This window comes from Nannobrachium achirus (genome assembly GCF_963921795.1).
Source record: "Nannobrachium achirus genome assembly, chromosome: 3".
Taxonomy (NCBI): Eukaryota; Metazoa; Chordata; class Actinopteri; order Myctophiformes; family Myctophidae; genus Nannobrachium; species Nannobrachium achirus.
In genome coordinates this window covers 56,199,415-56,226,010 of record NC_137812.1, presented here as the reverse complement: position 1 = coordinate 56,226,010, position 26,596 = coordinate 56,199,415, and the positions used below count along the sequence as shown (strand labels likewise).

General features: G+C 47.3%; 1 protein-coding gene across 2 annotated transcripts in view; it reads left to right on the top strand.

Moving 5' to 3' along the window:
* Positions 1 to 26,596, top strand: part of fat1a (FAT atypical cadherin 1a) — a 126,893-nt gene that overhangs the window by 82,563 nt on the left and 17,734 nt on the right. For both annotated transcript variants that reach the window (XM_080722221.1, XM_080722220.1), the window contains exons 10-20: positions 295 to 4,350; positions 5,494 to 5,690; positions 6,178 to 6,331; positions 10,722 to 10,955; positions 15,439 to 15,828; positions 16,555 to 16,769; positions 20,099 to 20,236; positions 20,835 to 20,978; positions 22,773 to 22,970; positions 24,487 to 24,753; positions 25,664 to 25,993. In XM_080722221.1, coding sequence (XP_080578347.1) covers positions 295 to 4,350; positions 5,494 to 5,690; positions 6,178 to 6,331; positions 10,722 to 10,955; positions 15,439 to 15,828; positions 16,555 to 16,769; positions 20,099 to 20,236; positions 20,835 to 20,978; positions 22,773 to 22,970; positions 24,487 to 24,753; positions 25,664 to 25,993 — 6,323 coding nt within the window. The remainder of the gene's footprint in view (positions 1 to 294; positions 4,351 to 5,493; positions 5,691 to 6,177; positions 6,332 to 10,721; positions 10,956 to 15,438; positions 15,829 to 16,554; positions 16,770 to 20,098; positions 20,237 to 20,834; positions 20,979 to 22,772; positions 22,971 to 24,486; positions 24,754 to 25,663; positions 25,994 to 26,596) is intronic.

The window sequence follows — 26,596 nt, the reverse complement described above, 5'->3', positions numbered from 1 at the left end:
TCTATGAAAAGTTGTGGGGGTCCTCGCTTCATCTCTCTCTCAAAGTAGGGGTCTGTGGCCTGAAAACCTGAAGACCCCTGTTAGATAACTACAGGTTATGCAATCTTTACACGCGGTTATCGCAGGCAATATCCAATAGGGAACAACCGCTTTATGTCCGTGAGCCTCTGGCGTGTTTCATTTACTAATTGTTTCACATGAATCCAGACGGACACCACGGGTACGATTGTAAATAAAATAAATGTTTAATCAATTTGTTTTTCTCTCCCCCCCCTTCCCCAATCTGCCCCACAGGAAATGTTGCTAACTCGTTCGCCATAGACCCTGTCCTGGGGACGATCACAGTGGCCAAAGAGCTGGACCGAAGCAGCAACAACCAGTTTGAGCTCCTCGTCAAAGCATCAGATAAAGGAACACCACCTCTGTCGGCTACAGCCACCGTGCGCATGGTCGTCACCATTTCAGACAACGCCGCTCCCAGGTTCACAGAGAAGGAGTCATCTGCCGAGGTCAGCGAATCGGTCTATCCTGGAAGCTTTGTCAGCATGGTAACCGCCGTCAGCCAGTCATCGGTCTTCTATCAAATTAAAGGCGGTAACACGGACAATGCTTTTGACATTAACCCCAACTCTGGAGTGGTTGTAACCCAGAGAACATTGGACTATGAAACCACCCCTGAGTACAGGCTGATTGTACAGGGGACTAACATGGCCGGGATGTCCAGCAATGCCACCCTGCTGGTTCATCTCAGAGACGAGAACGACAACGCCCCGGTCTTTCTCCAGAAGGAGTACACGGGCATGATCAGTGAGTTGGCCCCCGTCAACAGTGTTGTCTTGACCCTCAGCAACACCCCGCTGGTCATCCGTGCCTCCGATGCCGATGGCGCCCGCAACGCCATGCTGGTGTACCAGATCGTGGAGCCTTTCGCTCACAACTACTTTGCCATCGACTCCAGCACGGGAGCCATCCGGTCCACCGCGGCTTTGGACTATGAGCAGAGGAGTGTCTTCCGTTTCACAGTGCAGGTCCATGACCTGGGCATGCCGCGGCTGTTTTCTGAGACGGCCGCCAATGTTACCATCAATGTCATCGACATCAACGACTGTGCGCCTCTGTTTAGCCAAGAGGTCTACGAAACCAGTGTCATAGTGCCCACCTACAAGGGTGTGGAGGTCCTCAGAGTCAATGCCACCGACTCTGACTCTGGACCCAACTCTAAGCTACTCTTCTCCATCTCAGAAGGCAACATTGGAGACAAGTTCAAAATGGATCCCACCACGGGGATGATCACCATTCAGAATGTCACGCATCTTAGGAGCCGATACGAGCTGAAAATCCGCGTTTCAGATGGCAGGTTTGCCAACACAGCCATGGTGAAGATAAACGTCCGAGAGAACAGAGAGAGTAAGATGAAGTTCACCAGAGAGTCCTACAAGGCCTCCGTTCCAGAGAACTCCTCGGAGAAGAAAACCCTAGCAGTCATCGCTGCCGTGGGCAACCAAGTCAACGAGCCCCTGTTCTACACCATTCTGAACCCAGACAGGAGATTTGAAATAAGCCGAACCTCTGGGGTTCTCTCGAGCGCTGGTATCCCATTTGACCGTGAGGCGCAGGACACATTCGACATAGTCGTGGAAGTCACCCGGGAGGACCGAACAGCCGAAGTCGCTCATATACTGGTCACAGTGGTTGTGGAGGATGTGAATGACAACGTGCCCATGTTTGTGAATCTACCTTATCACGCGCTGGTCCAAATGGACGCAGAGGAAGGCCAGGTCATCCGTCAGGTCACAGCCATTGACAAAGACGCAGGTCTGAACGCAGACATCCACTATCACCTAAAAGAACACCAGGAGTTCTTCCAGATCAGCCCTTCTGGCGAAATCTCACTCAAAAAGAAATTTGAGAAAGAGTCCCTAAACACTGACTTTGTTGTGATCATCGTGGCCAGAGATGGTGGAGATCCAGCGCTCTCTGCTGAGGTAGAGGTGCCCATAACTGTGGTGAACAAAGCCACACCCGTGTTCGAGAAGCCGTTCTATAGCATCGAAATCCCAGAGAACATCCAGTTACACACACCAGTAGTTCACGTCCAGGCCAATGACTCTGAAGGCCCTCGTATAGTGTACACCATCTCTGAAGGTGACCCCTTCAAACAGTTCTCCATTGACTTCAACACTGGCGTTATACACGTGATCCAGCCTCTAGACTTCGAGAGCCACCCGGCCTATAAGTTGAACGTAAGAGCCACTGACTCCCTAACTGGAGCACACTCCGAAGTGTTTGTCGATATCATCTTGGAAGACGTGAACGACAACCCCCCTGTTTTTCTGTCCAAAATGTACAATGCCAGTATTTCAGAGGCCTCGGTTATTGGCACCTCAGTTTTGCAGGTAGCCGCCGAAGATTCAGATACTGGGAACAACCAGGAGGTCTTCTATCAGTTAGTGGGCTCAGACCATTTCAGCATTGACCGCAACACAGGGGTCATCTCGACGGCACAGGTGCTCGATCACGAGGAGACCCTGCAACACAAGCTGAGGGTTCGTGTTGTAGACGGAGGGGTTCCCGCCCTCTCATCCGAAGTCATCGTGACCGTAGATGTCACCGACCTGAATGACAACGCGCCCGTGTTCACGGAGCCCCTTTACGAGGCCACCATCAGCGAGCTCGCCCCTCGCGGTCACTTCATCACACAGGTCCAGGCGTCCGACGCGGACAGCTCGGACGCAGAGAAGCTGGAGTTCTCCATTGTCTCTGGCAACGAGGACCAGAACTTCGCCATGGACAAAAACACGGGCGCCATTGTCATCTCCAACCACCGCAGGCCTCACATGCAGCCCTTGTACAACCTCAACGTGTCCGTGTCGGACGGCGTGTTCAGGAGCTCCGTGCTCGTCAAGGTGACCGTCATCGGTGCCAACTTCCACAGCCCCAGCTTCCCTCAAGTGGACTACGTGGTGGAGCTGGTGGAGAACTCACCCGTCGGCACGTTAGTGGCCGAGGCGAAAGCGACAGACGATGACGAAGGCGTGTACGGGCAGCTAACGTACCACATCGTCAATGACTTTGCGAAAGACAAGTTCTCCGTCAACGAAAACGGCGAGATCTTCACCCTGGAGAGCCTTGATCGCGAGAATGCCGTTGAGAAGGTCATCCCCATTAGTCTCATTGCAAAAGATGGCGGCGGAAAAGTGGGCTTTTGCATTATCAATGTAATTTTAACGGACGTCAATGACAACGCCCCACAGTTCAGGGCAGTTGAGTACAAAGCCACTATTGCTTCGGACGTCCCACGAGGAACATCTGTGGTCAAAGTTGCTGCATCAGACATGGATGAGGGCAGCAACGCTGACATCACATACACTATCGAGGCAGATGTTGAAAATGTAGAGGAGAACTTTGAAATTCATCCCACCTCTGGGGTTATTGTTACTAAAGAGAGCCTTATTGGACTTGAAAATGAGCTCTATGCTTTCTATGTCAGGGCAAAGGATGCAGGGAATCCAGCTAAACAGTCTGTTGTTCAGGTTTACATTAGAATCGTGGCCCCAGAGGTACCGGTTCCCAAATTCACCGAACCGCATTATCGCTTCACAATCGCCGAAGACCTGCCCATCGGCACAGAGATCGACGTCATCCAAGCCGAGAGTGAGCAGCCTGTGGTCTACAGTCTCGTCAACGGCAACACCCCCGAGAGCAACGAGGACCAGGTGTTTGTCGTGGACAGAGACTCCGGGGCCCTGAAACTAGAGAAAAGCCTCGACCACGAGACCACCAAATGGTACCAGCTCACACTGCTCGCCCAGACCCAGCACGAGAACTACGAGGTGGTGGCGTCCGCACACGTCAACGTCCAGGTGAAAGACCTCAACGACAACAAGCCCGTCTTCGAGTCGGACCCCTACGAGGCGGTCGTGGCGGAGAACCTTCCCGGCGGCACGTCTGTGATTCAGGTCAAAGCCACCGATCAGGACTCAGGCACCAACAGCCAGGTGGTCTACAGCCTGGACCCCCAACAGACCTCGCGGGAGATCGCCGAGCTGTTCGCCATCAACAGCGAAACGGGATGGGTGACCACCTTGATGGAGCTGGACCGCGAGAGGACGGAGAAGTATACGGTCGCCGTTCTGGCCACAGACCGGGGCGACAAGACCCAGCACGTGACCGGCACCACGGTGGAAGTGACGGTCGCCGACGTGAACGACAACCCGCCTCGCTTCACCGCCGAGATCTACAAAGGCACGGTGAGCGAGGACGACCCACCGAGTGGCGTCATCGCCATCCTGAGCACCACAGACGCCGACTCGGAGGACATCAACAAACAAGTCAGCTACTTCATCACAGGTGGGCATTTCATTGTTTGGTTATAGCAGGGGTTCTCAAACCTTTTTAGGCCGTGACCCCCAAAATATTTGAACTGGGGACCCCCACCCTGACAAGCACTTGGACTTGTAGGTATTACCTTTAATGTGACTCGGTTCCACAGATAAATACTGTGAAAATGGCAGATCTACATGCTCACACAACGCCTCGAGCATGTAGATCGGCTATTTTCACAATGTTCGTCTCTTGCTTACTTAATATTTGACATTTTGGCCAGTTTGGTATTGAAACGGTTTTGAAAGTCCTTAAACTATCACTTTATAAATGAGGCAGATACCCTGAATACACGTATACTGTGTGTTGGTTTGTTTACCACTGAGTGAGAAAAGAAAAGCCATTAAGCTAATCAATCGGTGATTATCGAATTGTTTCACAAATAAGCAGTGAGACGAATAAAGATGGCTATAATCCAGTGGTCCCCAAATTATTTTGTGGGTCCTACCCCAAGTTTGAGAACCACTGTCTGGATTATAGCCATCTTTATTCATCTCAAAGAGTTCACTGCTTATTTGTGAAACAATTCGATAATCACCGCCTTAAAGGGGATTATTTGTTTAGACCACTTAATATGATGATAATATCTGCACTTTGTTTTGGTCCTTTCATCTGTGAGAAGCTTCCACTAATGTGCCCGGGCTGAATCCAAATAATGCAAAAAAAGAATTAATTATCTGAGAGATGTTTTGGAAATTGACCAGGAAATTAAAAACAAAACTCCTTTGTTGCCGATTAGCAGGTGTGAATAATGGTGCTTAATATCTGCCAGCTCTCTCGTTAGCTTGTGTGCACTTGCCAGAGATTTTCTTACAAAATGTACAATGTTCAAAAGAATAAATAATGAATTATACTCATAACTCTTTAGGTGTACTAAGGTTCATCAGTCTTTTTAATAGCTGCTCATGTAATAGAATGAAAACACTGCTTCTGGTCTTTTGGACTTCAAAAGTAGACACAGACAAGCTAGCAAATGGAGTGCTATTTAAAAGCAGGGCATGCGTTGCTGTTGTTGTTGTTCTGGGTTCTAAGGTTCTATTCTACACTCATCCTCCTCATTTGTATTCCTAAACGCCGCCTTCCGTTCCCCCCTTTTGACTCTCTGAGCAGGAGGGGATCCGCTGGGGCAGTTTGCCATCGAGCACGTCCAGAACGAGTGGAAGGTGTCAGTCAGGAAGCCCTTGGACCGCGAGGAGAGGGACAACTACCTCCTCAACATCACCGCCACCGACGGCATCTTCGCCGCCAGGGCCACCGTCGAGGTCAAAGTGCTGGACGCCAACGACAACAGCCCCGTTTGCGAGAAGGTAAGGGCAAGAATGGCAAAGAGGTTTGGTGTAGAGGGGAAAAAGAGCAGACTACAGAGTGAAGGCTCAGGTTTATTAAGTATGGATGGTTCCAGTAGTTAAATGTCTGAGAAATAGAAATTGACATGAATCCAAAATAAACGAATGATTCTGCTGTCAAATAATGAAACAATATGGAATCTATGAAGAGGTCCCTGCTTAGTCTCTCTCTCAACTAATGGGTCCTTAGCCTGAAAACGTTGAAGACCCCCTGTACTAAAGAGAGATGGGAGGGGGAAATTGCTGGGTCACAGTCAGTGGAGGTAAATTACATCCTTTAAAGAGATGGCCGCTGGTCGACTGAGGATTGTGGCGCTGCATTAATGATTAAGTGCACTTAGTGAGCGGTGATAGTCGTACAGTTTGTTACCCATGTCTTGTGTTCGTTTCCATATGAATACATCCATCCACTTATCTCTCCTCCCCCCCCCCCCTCCCCCGCCTGCAGTCCCTGTACAGCGGGAGCGTCCCAGAGGACTCATCGGCGGGCAGGCTTGTCCTGCAGGTGTCTGCCACAGACGCAGACATCCGCTCCAATTCCCAGATCTCCTTTGAGCTCCTGGGAGACGGCGCGGAGCTGTTCTCAATCGACCATGACACAGGTGCGTGCCGTGCATTGTCGTACAAGTACCCTTAGGGGGTACTGTTTTTACGCTCTTTGGGGTTAATTAAATGAACACTTTGGATTTCACTGTTCAGTGGGATGGTATGTTTGTTATTTACAATATGTGTGCCTTGCGTATTATCTGACAGTCCGCGTCCATTCATGTGTATTTTATGTTGTATTCATTTGCGTGTAGATTATTATTACGATTCCCTTTCCTTCTCTCTCTCTCTCTCTCTCCTCCCCCCTCTCTCTAGTGCACTCCTGTACAAAGTGCTTGTAATCTAGTCTTGTTCAAGGACATCGGCGCCAGAGCTGTTTAGATACAAAGAGTTGTGTCATCAGAATCCTCTCCGTTCACTGCATATTTTACATCGTAACGTTCAATCATTTATTGCCACACCAACTTAGTTTTTTTTTATTTGGAATTAGTTTCAGTGCGCTCAGAGATTACAACAAGAATGCTGAAGTTGTGCTTGCCATAGGAAAGCCAATAGTCCCAAACACCACCGTATAGGAACTATACAGTAACGTTTGGAACTATTGGCTGCCCAACGTTTGCAACTACTGTACGTTGCAAAATGTAATCCTCATAACGGTTGTTGATGAAGCACGTGCGATACATGAACCCCTCATGCAACCTTTCCTATACCAATGGCTCTGGCTCTGGTTTATACAGTAACTAGCATGTCATGACATGCAAAGACGCACACGCATCACATACATCAATGGTTCTCAAAGTGGAGTCCGGGGACCCCCAGGGGTCCTTGGGGGAGTTCCAGGGGGTACCCAGCTAAATGATAGTTAGGAATCAAATGGACTCTTATGGGCCTGTAACTCAGAGAGTGTACAAATGGAACCAAATGGACCCTAACAGGTAAATGTGGTTCCATTTGTGCACATTCAGAGTTAAATTAACATTGCTTTTACAATATAAATTGGGGTCTCAGATAGAAATGCAATTAAATGGGGGTCCGTAGCCTATAATGCATGTCAAAATGGGGGTCAGTGAAATTAAAAATTGGTTGGGAATCACTGCTAGAGTTCTCTTATGGAGTTCCCTGGCATATCTTTTTGAAAAGGTTGAGAGAACCACAGACATACATGTTCGATTTTTTTCGCTGTGCAAAGACTTGACTGACTGGTTTCGGGGCGAATTGTCTCTCTCGATCCTGTTGGCATCTTTCAGCAGCTTCCACCTCAAAGCCGTGCACCAACAAAACCCTAATCCTGTGCAGGACATGTCAGCAGGCATGAATTCTGCCCACTTGACTCTGTAATCTCCCAATCCCCTCCCTTCCAAAATGATGGTGTGTGTACAGTGGCGTCAGTTCAGCAAAAGCTAGGGTATGGCAAAGATTTGGAGTCCTCATGGAAAAGAGGTATTACATTTTGTATAACACGGTTCTATTGTGAAAATAGCCGATCTACATGCTCACAACGCCTCGCGCTGCGAGGCGTTGTGTTGTGAGCATGTAGATCGGCTATTTTCACAATGTCTGAAAAATAATAATAATATATAATAATATATATATATATAGTTTTGTCCGTATTTTACACAGGTTTCTGCAGTTTCTTGGGCTGGATATGGCAGCCTGGAATGGTTGTTCAAGTGCAGCTAAACCTGGCATGTTAGTAAACGTGCCACAATTAACAATAATGCATTGCACCTGTGCAGCTGACCTGCGGAACCTGGGAATATACCTTTCTGTCAAGATGGGGAGAACAAGGCCTATAATACCTTGTTAAAGTGACCATTTTGTAAAATGTTGTAGTTATTTTACTGTAATTTAACAACATAATAACCAGCACAGATAGACAAAGAGACATTCATGGATTTATATTTTATTTATAACTTTTATTTTCCCCCTGGACCCAGGGTATGGCAGCTGCATACCCCTGCCATACCCAATTGACGCCCCTGTGTGTGTACTTTAGTGCCCTAGTCTGTGTGTGTGTGTGTGTGTGTGTGTGTGTGTGTGTGTGTGTGTGTGTGTGTGTGTGTGTGTGTGTGTGTGTGTGTGTGTGTGTGTGTGTGTGTCTGTGTTCAGTATGCATCGACATCAACTCTGGAGGAGGAAAAAGAGAGAGACTTTTACTTGCACCGAGTTGGCATTATGTTTTGTTTATTATTTATTTTCAAATCTGCCAAGAGTGTTCCTGCAGGAGTTCGCCGGAGAGAGCTACAGCGGGCCGTAAAAAAAGGCAGAGTTGCTCACTGTTACTGGATTTACGGCCAATGTAGTCCTGGCCTGGAAGTAAATTACATCGGGGAGCCCCTGGAACGACACACTACAACCATCTGTTAAATCTTTTCCTTTTTTTCCTTTTCCTTTTTCTTTTCCTTTTTTTTTACAAATGTTAAAATCCGCTAAGGGATGTCAGTTAAAACCCCAATGCCAGTTAATCAGCATCAAACCCAACTTGAAAACAAACAACAGGACATCAAAACATGGTGAATGGCAAAAAAAACTAAAACCTAACCGTTGGCAAGCGAACGGGGACAGAGAAAGGAACTGCTGTACCGCGCTGCTGCCGCAGCAACAAAGCCCTCTTTCTGTGACGGCCAAGTCCAGGCACGTTGCGCTGCCCTCGCTGCCTGCTCTGGAGGGAAGATGCCATGGTGACAAGATGCCATCCAGCTGTCTTTCGGCCAGCCTCCATATTGAGGTCCCTCTCAGCGGCGCCAGTTTACAGTAGCGGCCTGGGAGCGCGGGGGAGGGACGGTATGTTTTGTTCCGTGCCGACAAACAGGATTAGCAGCAGCGCGAGGACCTCTTGAGGGGCAGCGTAGGTGTTCCACTGAGGCCACGGCGGTACGCTGGCTGCCTCTCATCTCAGGATGCTTCCAAAATGCTCTTAACTGCCAGGCAGGGACGTGCAGAGAATGTTAAGAGAGGCAGGGGCTGACATTTTAAAAAGGGGCCTTTTGGGGGTGCCCGCTGGCCTACTGGTCCAGGCACACACCGCTTAGGCATTGCCGCATAGGCATGGATGCCTGGCGGCGGCGCCGGTTCGATTCCCGATCCGGACGACCTTTGCCGCGTGTCACTCCCCCCCATTTCCTGTCAGTCTACTGTCCTATCAATAGAGGGTATGCGTGTGACATCATCACCATACCCGGAAGTTATGCAGGAACGCCTACTGAGTGGCAAAAAACTACTTTCTGGTCTTGACAGCCCATACATCCAAACAGAAAAGTCCTATCTGATTGCATTAAACAACGTTAAACTCACTTTTCCACTCACTTTGCCACTCGATTGCCACTAGATTTTTCCATTCACTTTATGCATTCGCATACCCTCTATTAAGGCATAAAAGCCCCCTCCCCCCCAAAAAGGGCCTTTTAGTGAAAATATTGAAAATAGCAGACCTCCAAGCATTGCGACGCGTTGTGAGCTTGGAGGTCTGCTATTTCCGATGCCTTATTTATACACAGAGAGGGCAATTCTTTCAACATAAGCTGCTGCATTCAAGTTCAGGAAAGTTTGGACAAGGCGATTCTCTTGAATGCTGCCTTCAGGTATGGCATGTGCAATTCTTTCACCATAGTAAAAACTGCGTTCCTGGTCTGGAGAGGGTACTTTTTTTTACAGGCGGATAAAAGGGCAGGGGTTCAAGCCCCCTTTGATGTCTATGTGTGCACGTGCCTGCTGCCAGGTTCTTCAGCACATTCCTCTCTCTCTCTCTCTCTCTCTCTCTCTCTCTCTCTCTCTCTCTCTCTCTCTCTCTCTCTCTCACACTCACTCACTCTCTGCCCCCCTCTGAGATCTATCCTCTCTTCTCTTCCCTTCATTACTTATTCATCCTCCCTTTCTTTCTCTCTCTCTCTCTCTTCTCTCCTGAAAGCCATTAGTTGGTTTGGATGTGTTTTTTTTTCACTCTTTGGCAAGTAGGCAAGGGAGCTTTAGGAAGCTCCGCAGTGTTGGGAGGCCTCTCTCGCTCTCTTTCACACATGCAATCACACGCAAATGTATATACGACGCGCTTCCTGTGGCATTCGAATGGACACGTGCTGTTTTAGTAATGACTGCACACCTCTGCAGTCATTTACACAATAGTTTGTACTTTATTCATGTATTTTTTTTTTTTTTTTTTAGTTCTGTTTGCCCGGCTGGTGTATGTATGGCTTGCAATGTGGGAGATGTTATCCTATCATTCTGTATGTGTGTGTGAGAGAGAGAGAGAGAGGTGTGTGTGTGTGTGTGTGTGTGTGTGTGTGTGTGTGTGTGTGTGTGTGTGTGTGTGCACACACACACGTGTATGTGTATGTGCGTGTGCACTGTGCATAAGTATACTGTATGCGGGTGTGCAACTGTGCATCTAGTTATATGTGTCATTTGTGTGCACGCACATGTCTCACCATCACGTTCCGATCCCTCCTGCAGGCGAGCTGAAGACCCTGCGGCCTCTGGACCGCGAGGAGAAGGAGGAGCACAGGTTCAGGGTGCGGGCGGTGGACGGCGGCGGGCGCTACTGCGAGGCCAGCGTCCACATCGCCCTGGAGGACGTCAACGACAACGCCCCGCAGTTCTCCTCCGACCCCTACACCATCACCGTGTTCGAGAACACCGAGATCGGCACCCTGGTGGCCAAGCTGCTGGCGACCGATGTGGACACAGGTGAGGAAGGTCAACAACACAGCCGCACAGGGGTCTTCAACAGGGGGTCCGGGACCCCTAGGGGGTCCTCAGAGTTACTACAGGGCGTCCTCCAAATCTTTGAGTGATAGAAACCTTTTTTCTCCTTTTTTATATTAACCACTTGAACCCTAGCGTCCATAATATATTCGGAGAACTTTAGCCAAAAATAGCCGATCTACAAGCTCAGAGCGAGGCGTTGTGAGCTTGTAGATCGGCTATTTTTGGCAAAGAGATTTAAAGAGCAGACTAAGTACTGAGAGAAAGGTCAAGCTTATTAAGTATGGACGGTTCAAGCAGTTAAATATCGGAAAAATACAAATGGATATGAATCCAAAATACACTAATGATTGTGCTGTCAAATAATGAAACTATATGGAATCCATGAAGAGGTTGTGGGGGTCCCTGCTTCATCTCTCTCTAACTAAGGGGTCCTTGGCCTGAAAACATTGAAGACCCCTGCCTTACTCACATGGACAGCGAAATGTGCTGTGTTCATTTAAGTGTAGAAACGAATAGCGGATTTTACTGTGTGCGTCTCGATGCACCCCGTTCGTCTATAGGAGAAATAATGTCCAAACGCGATGCCTAAAAATGGATTCTGATGCAATACGCAGTGCTGTCCCAACACAATCTACGTCCAGTTTCCATTGAGTTGTAACAAAGTGCTTTTAAAGCACTTTTCCATAGATTATAGATGCCACATTTTCCCGGACTGGAACAAGGCCAATAGAAAGGAAAGGGAGAGTGTTTGGCAGTGCTGTTTGGCAGGTACTTGTCACAGTTCAGACTTGGAAAAACCGGGAGTTTATTACCCTTCCTATTTTACACTCGCTTTGCACTCTGCGGCAGGAGGCAGGGGATAACAAATGTGGAATTTCATGAATGATCAACCCTTCAAATTAAAAGCTCCATTACTCTCTAATGAAATTCTTTCTCCTCAAAGCGCTGAATTCTAAACTGCGCTGATGGCAATTTTCTCCTCACCCCTAGCAGAAAGCCACATGCCTCTCAGCAGACACAACCTGAGAGAGAGAGAGAGCAAAATGCCATGAAATAACAAACCCCTGAAAATACTGGCTAATGGGAAAGGTGGAGGACCACCTTCAATTGGTGGCAGTTGTTGAAACTTTTCAAGCCTTTTTTCTTGGAACTTGCTGTTCCAAATTTGCGGGGCAGGGCGTTCTAGCTTGGAGAAACAGTGTCAGCCCTACTTCACGGGCAGGAACCCCCCCCCCCCCCCTCTCTCTCTCTCTCTCTCTCTCTCTCTCTCACTCTCTCTCTCTCTGTCTGTCTGTCTGTCCCACACTGCAGGTTGAGCTGACAGCTTGACAGAACGAACGGTTTGTTAGAATTTGGTCTTTACTCTGTAAGAGTGAGATTTTGCGGCGGTAAGGAAAGGGAGAGAGGCTGGTGTGATGTTTAAACTCACCTGCCATTGGGAGCATCAGGGATGAGCGAGAGTAAAGAGTTGAGGAGTGAGGGCTTTCATACTATGCATGCATGTCTCTGTCTCTGTCACTCTCTCTCTGTCACTCTCTCTGTCTGTCTGTGTCTCTCTCTCTCTCTCTCTCTCTCTCTCTCTCTCTCTCTCTCTCTCTCTCTCTGTGTCACACGCACGCAGGTCTTTCTAAGTGAAAATAGCCTTTCCAGAACCCAGAGCCACACTGAGCCATCATTCAGCTTGCTTTCCAGCTGATTGTCACACTGTGGCCATAATTAACCTTTTGTCCAGTGGAGAAGCTCATCATTCTCCATTCAGCCGGGGTGTCAGTGTTTGACTGGCCATCATCTCTGTGTGGACGTTGGCTCCGGCTGCTCTGCACCGTGGCCTCTTGGCCCTCCGTTTGGCTGCCAGTTGTTTGATACCCGCCCCCGTTCCGTTGCACCCCCTCAGTCTCTGAGGAGACAGTGGTTTGATACTTGCCCCCGTTCTGTTGCACCCAGGGCGTCACACGAGGGGGGGGGGGGGGGGGGGGGGGGGGGGGTGAGTGGGACTGAGTTACTTTAGTTATTGAAATTATTTATACTTTAGCTATTGAAAAATATCAGATATACAAGCTCACAGCGCGGGCTTGTAGATCTGCTATTTTTGAAAAGTCATGGAAATGTGTGTGCAAATCTTGTGAATATATGTATTTTTTAAGCAAACATTTGTAAATTCAAATACATATAATTTTGGGGGTTCTTCACATGAAAAGGTTTGAGCACCACTGACATAGAAACATAGGTTTAAAAAAAAATCGAAAGATTCAAAGACTTTCACACATTTTCACAAACTTTCAAAAATAGCAGATCTACAAGCTTGCAGCGCAGCACTCGGTGCCACGCTGTGAGCTTGTATATCTGCTTTTTTTTTTTTTTAAGAGTTAAAGCACAAATTAATGTGTTCCCAGTCTAAATGGGTTAAACCTTCATGGGGGGCCCCGCAGTGAACCCTTGTACCCAGGGCCCCGAATTTGGTGCGACACCCCTGGCTGCACCACCTCAGTCTCTGAGGAGAGACGGGTCTCATCAGCGCAGGGAAGGCCATGCAGCAGGCAGACCGAGGAACAAAACCCTGTGCTGCGCGGCAGGGTGTCCTTGATCTGAAATGAAGAAAAGCTGAGCGAGGTTACGTTCCCTCTCTCTCTCTCTCTAGAACTTTTAATCAATCTTTGATCTCCTCCTCGCTGTCTCTGTCGATGACAGGTTTTGCTTCTTTGTGCGGAGGATCCTACACTTCAGGATATTATTCTTACCACTGCAGTTTGGAAACAAGAAAGCCGTGTGCGGGGCGGCTCTGAAGGTCGCTGTGAGTCAGTGTCAGGGACGTGCTGGCCATTGGGAAAAGCGGGACAACTCCCGAACGACCGGTTCATTCCCGGCCGGTGCACGCCGGCCATTAGGAAAAAAATAAAATGTCGGCCTTCGTTCCATTTTGGGGGCTGGGCGGCCAACAAAGTAAATCGTCACTGTCAGGCAGAAACCTTGTATCTCCAAGTTTCAAATGTATACATTTTTTCGCAAAGCAAAGCCCTGCTTCATCATACAAGGCCGTTGCACAAAAGTAGTGAAAACAGCAGATCTACAAGCACCGCGAGGCGTTGTGTGCTTGTAGATCGGCTGTTTTCACTAGTTTAAATCATTTTTTAAATGATAAATACAAAACAAACGGTTTTGGACATACAAGTTTTCCACCCGACAACGACGAAATATAACTCATGTAATTGCCCCACTGGCTTGTCACTTGTCATGATCTGAAATGGCAAATCTTTGAGTAGCAGCAGCGCTATAGAGAGAGATCTCTCTCTATATGAGGGCCTCTCCAACTCTTTTTCCTGGGCTGAATCAGGGGCCCAGCACGTCCCTGGTCAGTGTGCTGCTGATACACCCACATTAGGCGGCGTGGGTCTTCGGTCTTCAAGATAGGACACGTTTGCATGGTGGCGTCGGTTAATTTGTACCCCGTCTCCAGCTGTGGGGGCGGTCAATTGGATTCGAGTCATTGTAACATTTTAAATGGTCGATGGCAGGAAGTGAAATTCTGCAAAATGCGAAGTTCTGTTCAATTCACTTAACCGCCATTTAGCAATTGTCTGGGTTTAATGTGGCCTGATATGAGAGCGGGGCTGGGGAAGAGCACAGAGGGGCCTCCCACAAGCAGCCCTCTCTAATGCCATAATGAGAATCACAGAGGGAGGGGACACTTACCTGACAAATGGGAATATAATGGCATTTTCCAAACAGGGGGCCACCTGCAGTAAAGGCATTACGATTATTATTGCGATCCGTCTTTGTCTCGTTGTGTGCTAGTGGGCGGAGATGAGTTATGAGGATGGCATGGTTGAGATGTTTTCCCCCCTCTTGTTTATGGGAAAGGCTTCAGAAAATGGATGCTCCGAGTCGGCCAAATGACTGCGACTCTGGGATCTGGGGTCTCTTTATCCACTTAAAGTACATAGCATTGAAAATGTGGACAGGAAACATAGACAGGGAACTGTCTAGCAGGACCTTTTTCCAGTCTCATATTGTATCGTACTGTAACTGAGGGAACATTCATTTCAATTAGTGCAACCAGTTGAGCCTTTTACTTTTACTCATCATACAATTAATTGTGAATATAGATGATTTACAAGCCCGCGATGCGTTATGATGCAACATGTTGTGGGCATGTAGATCTGCTACAGTATTTTGGAAATTCAAAAAATTGCATTGCTTGATTTTGATAAAATGTCCGCCTATAATGACATGGCCAAAATGGGGATGTCAAGTAGGAAGTGATGCAACATCTCCCAAACTTTGAACCTGGCAGTATAAAGGGTTTCAGCAGGTGCAAAAATGATTAATCTAATACAGTGGTATTAGATGGGTTTCATTTGGTTCCCTTTGTACACTGTCAGAGTAAAGGGGAGACCTTGAAATGTAAAAGTTTGAGAACCACTGATCTAACATGTTTCTCGTCTTCTATCCACCTTGCCTATAGGTCTAAACGGCGACATCTTCTATTCCCTGGACGACTCGGCCGACGGCTACTTCTCGGTGAACGAGCACAGCGGCGTGGTGAGCCTGGAGCGTCCGCTGGACCGCGAGGTGCAGGCCGTGTACGAGCTGAGGGCCCGCGCCACCGACCGCGGCTCGCCCCGCCGCCTCTCCTCCGCCTGCCAGGTGACGGTGTCCGTCCTGGACATCAACGACAACCCGCCCGTGTTCGAGCACCGCGAGTACGCGGCCGCCGTGTCCGAGGACGTGGCGGCGGGGACGCAGGTGCTGCGCGTGCAGGCGGCCAGCCGCGACACGGAGGCCAACGGAGAGATCGCCTACAGCATCATCAGTGGCAACGAGCACGGGAGGTTCAGCGTGGACACGCGTACCGGTACGAATGCTTGTATATCTGCTATTTTTTCACTAGCCAAGTATAAAATTATTGAGGCCTGGAATTATTGAATGCTTTAGCTATTGAAAAATAGCAGATATACAAGCTCACAGCGCGGCACCGAGTGCCGCGCTGCGAGCTTGTAGATCTGCTATTTTTGAAAAAGGTTGTGAAAATGTGTGCAAATCTTTGATCATTATGTATTTTTAAAGCGAACGTTTGTAACTCAAATTTTGATTCTGGGTGGTCCCTTGAACTAAATATTTTGAGATAGGGGTCCGTGGTCAAATAAATATCAGTTTGGGGGTCCTTCACATGAAAAGGTTTGAGAACCACTGACATGGTGGTCTCTCAAGAACAGACTAACTGAGCTCCAGTGAAGTGAAAAGGACCTTTTCTTTGACGATGGTGAGCCAGATTGCTGACAAATAGAAACATAGGTTTTTCAAAAAAAAACCTTAGAAGGATTCAAAAGACACTTATAGAATCGGGTCAAAAAATTCTAATTTTCACGATTTCTTTCCAAAAATAGCAGATCTACAAGCTCGCAGCGCGGCACTCGGTGCCGCGCTGTGAGCTTGTATATCTGCTATTTTTCAATAGTTAAAGCATAAAATAATGATACACAATAATGTGTATCCGTTCTGAATGGGTTAAGGCCCCTGCACCTTGGTCCCTAGTAACTCAGTTCCACTTTTCCCCCCCATGTGACGCTCCTGCATGCAGGTGACATCTTCGTCATCGAGCCGCTGGACTACGAGGCGTCCCACGAGTACTACCTGACGGTGGAGGCCACGGACGGCGGCTCTCCTCCGCTCAGCGACATGGCCGCCGTCAACGTCAACGTGACGGACGTCAACGACAACAGCCCCGCGTTCAGCCAGGCCACCTACACCGCCGTGGTCGGGGAGGACGCCGAGCCGGGGAAGACCGTGCTGATGGTGAGACGATTAGAGAGTATTGGAAAACCGTTTGATTCGAATGGATAGTGCTTAATATGTTAGTGTTTTGTTTAAAGGAGTTGTTCACCCCTCAAAATTACTTTTTTCCTATTGATTACTCACCCCATGGAGACTTGAGTTCAATAATATTTTTTTGTTTTCATCCATTCCTATGCCCATCATTTGAGGAGACTCTTTGTAGGCTGATTGATTCCGGATGGAGATCCAAATGCATTTGGGTCTCCATCCGGAATCAATGGGGATGCATTTATTATTATCAAATTATTGGCTTATGCCTCATTCACACTACGAAAAGCCAAGCTAATGGTTTGCTTGGTAATTCAATGTATTCTCTATGCAAACCAGCTTTTAAAATTTCCAAGCTGGAAAAAAGCTTTGACATTTTTAAAGCTGGTTTGCATAGAGAATACATTGAATTACCAAGCAAACCATTAGCTTGGCTTTTCGTAGTGTGAATGAGGCATTAGGAATGTAACAAAAACTAAAAAACTAATATTGAACTCAAGTCTCCATGTGGTGAGTGATCGATAGGAAAAAAAACAAGTCATTTTGTGGGTGAACTACTCCTTTAATCGTACTTCTCTTTTTTTTTAAGGGGGGCCTCTATGCATCCATTGCTCTTTATGGGCTCTCTTGCTACCTGCAATTAATGTAAACAGACCGATTTAAGCGAAGTAGGAAATGTCCAAGAAAAATCTAATGCGAAATATCAAAGCCCAGATGTCTTCATGATTACCATGTTTTACCATTACCATATTCATGTATAGTTAACGTGTGAATCACGTCGTATAGCATTTGTTTTAATCTGAATTTTGACATTCTTATCATGAGCGATTTGCAGCGAGAGGTTTGGGGAGGAGGGGTGGGGAGGCGGGGGTGGGGGTGGGGGGGCATTGAGGGACTGTGCAGTGAGCTGGTTTCCCTGCGTGGTGGTGGTGGTGGTTGTCATGGTGATGATCAGAATGTGAATGACTTCATTAGCTGTAGGATTTGAATTTGTTCACGGTGAGATGTTTTTATTGTCTGGTCTTAGTAGCTCAGGTGGCGCTGGCGGTGATGTTTCTAGGAACACCATGTTCCTAAGTATGGTAGCTTACTTTACTGTCACAAATAGATTCAATTAAGAAATAGCATGGCCCTCATATCGGAACATAACGAGACCTCACGACTTCGTGAGAACAGGACCAGCGGTTCTCAACCCTTTTCATTTCAAGGACCCCCAATTATTTTTATGCAATGGAAACCCATAACTACGAGAGTATGCAAATGCATACTCTATGCATTTACACTCTTGGAGTTACAGGCTTGTAAGGGGACCTCACTTTGAGAACCATATCACTCTATGCTCTTGTTATTGCTATTAAGTACACATAGACTAGGCATAAGTCTTAACTTCATACTTTTTGAGGCAATTGTCCCTTTGGACAAGTACATTTCCCATTCATTTGTCCGGGCACAAAAGTCACTTGTCCGGATAAAAATGAGACATTTCACAGTAATTTCTCTCTTAAATGCATGCATAGGAGTCAGACATTGAAATAAAATAAATTACTAAAGGACTGCTAACGACCCCCCTGCTCCCTCCACCCTCCATTCCATAGTATCACCAGTCCATAGTCTGGCATACAGCACAAAGCTGCTATGAGTGTCACAGAAAAAGTGAAACCAAGAGCCACCTGTCCAACGGACAAGTACATTTTTAATGAGCTTGTCCGGAAGGATTTATTACTTGTCCTGGACAACAGGACAAGCCTCAATGTCAAGCCCTGCTACTAGGTCTGATAGTACTTTAGAAGTGACTCCAGCAGTGTTCCATTCTTGTCGCTCTGCATTGCTGTGTCTGCTAAATGTCTAAATTGTAAACTGTTCCCTTTAAGCCCATTTCAGACCAAAGGGTTTCAACGAGACAAAACCGTATCAACTAGCATTTAAACTTTGTCATTTGTACGGCGGTGCAAAAAGCGCAGCGCTCCGAATGTGCACTTACTGTCTCTCAGTCATTAACCGTTTCTGCATATCCACTGCCTTAGCGACAAGCACGCACAAACGCATGCCAATCAGTGCCTGCGACAAGTTTCCAACTGCTGGCAGAGCTAAATTAGGAGTGACATACTTCATGCACTCTGTGAATGATGAGTCTTATCAGACTCACTCACTCACTCACTCGCACGCACGCACGCACGCACGCACGCACGCACGCACGCACGCACGCACGCACGCACACACACACACACACACATACACATTGCCACACATACAGTACACACACACACACTCATAGCCACACGTACGCACAATCACAGGCAGGCTGTTTAATTAAATAGTTGATAGTAAAGTGGTTGAACCCTCCTCCTGGATAAGGAGGGATTTGTCCTCTCCTCCTGTGAGCGCGTATCTCCTTTCCTCCCGACCCCCTGGCTTCCTGCCTCCTCACACACACACACACACACACACACACACACACACGCACTCATACGCGCACGCACGCACACACACACACACACACACTCACACACACTTTCCCTCGTGGCCATTTATCAGCATTGCGTCTAATCGCTCTGTAAATAAATTATCCGGCAGAAAATTAGATTTTAATACCTGTCATTGTCTCCTACGAGTAAATCTCTGCTGTCTGGTGATTTCCCCGGGGGTTGCCCGTCCAGTGTGTCCTGCCTAACGCTGTGCCAAGGTGTGCATGTGTTTGCAGTTAAATGTTTATGTGTCTGTTTGGCTGGCAAGTAAAGCAGTGATGGAAAGTAACAGTTACTTACTTTACTTTACTTGAGTATTTGGATACTGTACTTCTGACTGTTGCTCCACTACATTTCAAAGGGAAAAACTACACCGTGAGTTAACCACTTAAGGCTTGTTTCAAATATAGTTTATATTCATCACTTGAACCCTAGTGTCCATATTCTGAGAACTTTAGCCAAAAGTATCAGATCTACAAGCTCACAACGCCTCGCAGCGTGAGGCGTTGTGAGCTTGTAGATCGGCTACTTTCGGCAAAGAGCTTTGATGTAGAGGTGAAAAAGAGCTGACTAAGTACAGAGTGAAAGGTCAAGTTTATTAAGTATTGACGGTTCAAGAGGTTAAATATCTGAAAACACAAATTGACATGAATCCAAAATACACTGATGATTGTGCTGTCAAACAATGAAACTATATAGAGGTTGTGGGGGTCCTTGCTTCATCTCTCTCTCTCAACTAAGGGGTTCTTGGCCTGAAAACGTTAAAGACCCCTGTGTTATACTGTACTATTGCACATCTCAACTAATTCTCCACCCTCGGGTGTGTGTGTGTCCTAGGTGATGGCGGAGGATGCAGATGGACCGTCCTACAGCCACGTGCGATACTCCATAGTGGATGGCAACCAGGGGACGCCCTTCACCATCGATCCAATCAGAGGAGAGCTGAGAGTGGCCCGCCAGCTGGACAGAGAGAGGGTGAGAGACGCTCGAAGAGTGCACTGTCCACGCTCTCCACACAATCCAATCACACACACCGCCTGGTTTGTTATCAGTGAATGACAGTGAATGCTAATCAGGGACGTGCTGGGCCCCTGATTCAGCCTGGGAAAAAGAGTTGGAGAGGCCCTCATTGCGCGCTATAGAGAGAGATCTCTCTCTGTAGCGCTGCTGCTACTCAAAGATTTGCCCTTTTCAGATCATGACAAGTGACAAGCCAGTGGGCCAATTACATGAGTTATATTTCGGCGTTGTCGGGTGGAAACCTTGTATGTCCAAAACTGTTTGTTTTGTATTTATCATTTTAAAAATGATTTAAACTAGTGAAAACAGCCGATCTACAAGTAGATCTACTTGTAGATCTGCTGTTTTCACTACTTTTGTGCGACTGCCTTGTATGATAAAGCGAAAAAATGTACAAATTTGAAACTTGGAGATACGAGGTTTCTGCCCGACAGTGACGATTTACTTTGTTGGCCGCCCAGCCCCCAAAATGGAACGAAGGCCGTCATTTTATTTTTTATTGTTTTCCTAATGGCCAGCACGTCCCTGATGCTAATGCTCTCCTCTCCTCCAGACGTCGGGCTACACTCTGACGGTGTTGGCGACGGACAACGGTGTGCCGGCGCGCTCCGGCAGCGCCGCGGTCAACGTGGACGTGTCGGACGTCAACGACAACCCGCCGCTGTTCTCCCAGGCCAACTACAGCCTCATCATCCAGGTATGCAGCACTGTTTCTCCCAAACACTGGGGCGGGACCCATTTCTATGGGTCACGGAACCGATTTGTATGGGTCACCACTCAAGTAAAACATTTATTTTATTTTCCTACATAAAAGAAATATTTCAATATTTTTATTTTTTAATCACAATTCTTCTTTATACATTTTTAGTTTGGGTCCCAGGCAAATGTATAATCTCTCTTTCGGGTTTCGACCTGTAAAGTTTGGGAACCCCTAAGGTACAGGACAGCTGGTGGTGGTGTCTTGCAAAAATAGTGAAAATAGCTTGCTGATCTACTAGGTCACAAAACACATCGCGACACGCTGTTAGCTTCTGGATCTGCTATTTTCACTATTTAAAAAAGACGATAATTTTGTTTTACGTTTTTCGCCTATAATCACAGGCCCATTTATAGAACAGAAATGCAATAACAGATTAGATTGATGAGTTGGATTAAGCGTGAAGCAGGGAGGCATGGGGAGTCATGACGGACAGGCTGAAGGTACGGTGGACAGGAGTGATAAGACAGGCCTGGAGGTGGAGGAGGGGGGAGGAGGGTGGAGGAGGGTGGAGGTGGAGAGCCTTGATAAAAGGGTGAAAATTAGGTAGACGGAGAGGGGTGGGGGGTAATAATGGATGCACACAGAGAGAGAGAGAGATTGTGTGTGGGGCGATTATGGAAGACTGCATCCCTGGAATGTAAAGAGGGATAAGTAGAGGAATAGAATAAGAGGGAGAGTGAGGAGGAAAAAAGAAAGAAAGACAGGTGGAATTAAAGACAGAGGCTGAATCTTAAGTATTGGAATGCAGATAAGAGACAGACAGATGGATGGATTCATGGACAGATGGATGAACGGAGGGAGGGAGGGAGGGAGAGAGAGCCTTGAAGGTAAGGGTGCGTGAAAGATAGCGAGGAGTGAACGCAGGCAGCCGACGCGACACATACCTATCTGCACTGTTTGGAAGATTGGAAAGAAGGGCAAAATGAAAAGGGGGGGGGGGGGGGGGGGGTCATGATGTTTTTCTTTGTTGCTTCGAACAAACTGAAAAAGTAATTTAGTGAATGACTCAGCCCTCGGCTGAAACAATTTTCTATTTTGATGGGTCTGATGTTACACATCACGGAGGCATTAGGAAAGCGTATTGTGGTCTAAGACCAACCTCCAACGTTAGATAGTAGACAGGCAGTTAAGGAAGGGCAAAGAGGGGGTGAAAAGGCCATGTCCGGAGTCTCCGAGCGCAAACATGCAGTCGACACGCTATCCAGTCACCAACCGCGTGAGAATTGGGAATACGTTGCAACAGGCGGTGGTGAAGTGACTCCGTTACACCAGTGGTTCTCAACCTTTTCAGGCCGTGACCCCCAAAATAATCATATTTTAACTGGGGACCCCCCACCCTGACAAGCACTAAGAATTTAGGCATTACATTTCGTATAAGATGGTTCTATTGTGAACTAGCAGATCTACATGCTCACAACGCCTCGCGTTGCGAGGCGTTGTGAGCATGTAGATCGGCTATTTTCACAATTTCAGCCTATAATATTTGACAATTTGGCCAATGTTTAATTTGTCATTTTAGAGGTATAAAAAAGTCCTTTAATTGTCACTTTAGAAATGTGCAGATACACTTAAACTTTGTTGGTGTGTTTAGTGTTGAGTGAGATTTTTTTTGCACATTAACATAATCATCTGGGGACCCCCCCAAATAATTTGGGGACCCCCCCCCCCCCCGACCCACGGGTTGAGAACCACTGCATTACACAACTCTGGTCTCTCTCTTCTCCCCAACAGGAGAACCGACCGAAGGGCACCAGCGTGCTCCAGCTCAGCGTGACGGACCGGGACGCCACGCACAACGGGCCGCCCTTCCACTTCAGCATCGTGGACGGCAACGAGGAAGACGCCTTCCAGATCAGCGCGCAGGGCGAGCTGCTGGCCGTGGGCGTCCTGAACAGGAAGAGGAAGGAGAACTACCTTCTGCAAGCGCAGGTAAGAGAGCAGAGAGGCCGGATCCTCTCATCGATTGAACCGTCAAAGGCGTGCGGCGGTCACGGTTTGGCGCTCTCTTTATCCCCCCAATGTCATTCTTTCAATCTCTCCATCTGTGCGTCTCTCTCTCTCTCTTTCTCTCTCTCTCTCTCTCTCTCTCTCTCTCTCTCTCTCTCTCTCTCTGTGTTTCTCAAATAGGGGTACGTGTACCCCTAGGGGTACGCAGGGGTACTGCAGGGGGTACGTGAGAAAGAACTAGAGAATGGGAATATGTATTATGTATTTAGTTATGGTCAATGATAAAAACATTGACTTTGTGTGAACCTGCTTATCTGTTAATTGTTAAACCTTGATTAGTACAAGTGTTATTGAATAGAAAGCAATGTTTATTTGCCATTATGCAAAATGTTCTCAAATGCCAGAACTGGACTTTTGATGTCAATTTTTCCAAGCAAAATGCTGTAGTCAGGGGAAGGGGGTTACTCTGCTTCATAAATCCGTTTAAGGGGTTACTGCAGCCAAATAGGTTTGAGAACCACTGTTTTATACCACTCAAAAGCCTTGACTCTCAATCTCTCCCCTATGTTGTCGAGTCAACGCTTCAACTCTGGTGCTCGCTCTCTCTCTCTCTCTCTCTCTCTCTCTCTCTCTCTCTCTCTCCGTTCCCTCCTTCATCTCTTCATATCTCCTCATCTCCATATCAAACGTCCCTCCCACCTCACCGATTCGCCTAGATAAATGGAAGCTGTATATATATATATATATATATATATATATATATATATATATATATATATATTTTTTTTTTTTTAAACCTGCGGCCCACTGGCAGGTTCAGAAAACACCCAATGGGAGGCGTTCTCTTTGAGCGGCGGCCATCCTGTGCGTTGACAGATGGTGAACTGTCCCCGCTGAGGGGAGAACAGAGAGAAAGGAGTGTGTAGAAAGGATGGGAAATAGCACTATTTATTTATTTACCGCTCACCAGGTGCACAGTCTGCACACATCGTTTTGTGTCAGTTTTATATATATATATATATATATATATATATATATATATATATATATAAGATTACTTTTGCTGTTTTTGAATTTGAATCCTGAAAAGTAACCGTTTTGGACATATGAGGATTCCACCCGACAGAGACGATATATTCGTTTTTCATTCATTTGGGGTTAGGGTTAGCAGCACATATGAAATGTGTGTAGTGTAACTGAAGCGCTTCTGGTACGAGAGAATGAAAAGGCTGCAGTGCCCTCTGGAGGAAGTAACATGCTATAGCAGATCATTTACACCCAGGGCTGCAACTATTGATACTTTTCTCAGAAATGATCAACAACGTTTTCGATTAGTCAAAATATTCAAAGCGTAATGTTGGAATATCTCAGGAATCTCGGGTTGGGGCAGCCAATGAGTTAATTCCTACTTTGACTTGAGTTGGAATAGCTGGTGCACAACACAGAACTCACCCTCCTCTCCCCTCCCCTCTCCTCTCCTCTGCTCTCTCCTGGCCAGGTGACGGACAGCGGCAAGCCGCAGCTCCTCTCCACGGCCTTCATCGGCGTGCGCGTCATCGAGGAGAGCGTCTACCCGCCAGCCATCCTGCCGCTCGACATCTTCGTGTCCACCGCCGGTGACGAGTACCCCGGAGGCGTCCTGGGCAAGATCCACGCCACCGACCAGGACGTCTACGACACCCTGACCTACAGCCTGGCGCCCTCCTCGGCCTCGTCTCCCGACGGGAGCGACGTCCTGTTCGAGGTCTCGGCGTCCGACGGCAAGGTGAGCCCAGTGTTGATGCCGTTGACTAAAACTATGGCCGGAAAATGTTCCTCAGCTACCTTTTTTCACAGACGATCACAACGTAAAAAACAGAATAAAAATTACGGTATGATGACTAAAAAGAATTTGTCAAACTAGACTAAAATTGGCACTGGGTGAAAAATGGGTTACAAAATCGTGGAATAAAAACTAGACTAAAATGTTAGGGACGAACTAGTGGAGGAGAGATCCAGTAATGTTTGGTTGCGCTCGGGTGTTGCACTCTGAAAATTGCATATCTACAAGCTCACAACAGTGCGATGCGTTGTGAGCTTGTAGATCACCTATTTTCAGCAAGAAACCAAGTGACTCTAGTGAATCTGTCATTACGACACCAAAATACATTTTTGTCTACAAAATAAACTGTGGACTTGGTCAACTAAAACCTTGATGATATTTAGTTTTAGTCATATTTTAGTGATCTGAAAAGTTCTAGTTTTAGACTACTTTTAAACTTGAACTCAAAACAGGGATGGGACGCTATCGTTTATCGTGATAAAAAACACACTCACGATAATATCAATTTAATTTATCGTGAACTCATGCTCCGTCATGCACTGGGATCAATTCACCTTTTATTTGCCAAGCTGCATATCCGGTACCACTTAAACCCTCTATTGGTACATTTTTTTTTTCACTGTCTACCAAATTATATTAGCCGCTCTACACGCGTTGTGAGCTTGTAGATCGGCTATTTTTTGGCAAATGTTCCGCCCCAGGATAATGGATGTTGGGGATATTTAGATTATCGCGATAATATTGTAAATCGCGATATCTTTGGTCCCAATAACCGTGCTATGAAATGTTTATATCGTCCCATCCCTAATGCAAAACACTAAAACCACATCTAAATGTGCCGTCCAAACACCAGGTGATCGCCCTGCGGCCGCTGGACGTGGGCCACTACCCGCTGAACGTGACGGTGGCGGACGGCCGCTTCACCGTGGCGGCCGACGTCACCGTGCACGTGCGGCAGGTGACGCGCACGGCGCTGGACAACTCCATCGCCGTGCGCTTCGCCGGCATCGCGCCGGAGGAGTTTGTGGGCGACTACTGGCGGAACTTCCAGCGCGCGCTCCGGAACATCGCCGGCGTGCGGAGGAGCGAGGTGCAGCTGGTCAGCCTGCAGCCCTCCGAGCAGGGAGACCTGGACGTCCTGCTGACCCTGGAGAGGTCCGGGGGTCCCTACCAGCCCCAGGAGGTGAGACATGGACCCCCTCTACTCACTCACTCTGCTCACAGTGAGAGAGGGACACACAGCATGTCCACTCACTCAGTCACTCAGTCACTCAGTCACTCAGTCACTCACTCACTCACTCACTAGCCTATTCAAAGATTTGCACACATTTTTACAACTTTTTCAAAAATAGCAGATCTACAAGCTCGCAGCGCGGCACTCGGTGCCGCGCTGTGAGCTTGTATATCTGCTATTTTTCACTTGTTAAAGCATTCAATAATTCTAGGCCTATTCCTACTTTGACTTGAGTTGGAATCACTCACTCACTCACTCACTCACTCACTCACTCACTCACTCACTCACTCACTCACTCACTCACTTAATTCTTAGTTTAGGTGATAATCCATTAAGACCTGAGGCCGATTCTACAAATGCCTTCTAAATCAGTAGTTCTTAAACTTTTTCTTGGTTCACAATTATGAACCAAGAAAAAGCAAAAAAAAGCAATTTTTTAATAGCCAACGCTAGAAAGAATTACACAGATGTTTTCCCGGTTTTAGTGGGTTAAGCAGACGCTCTAATCCAGTTATCTCAAACCTTTTCATGTCAAAGGACCACCAAATTGAG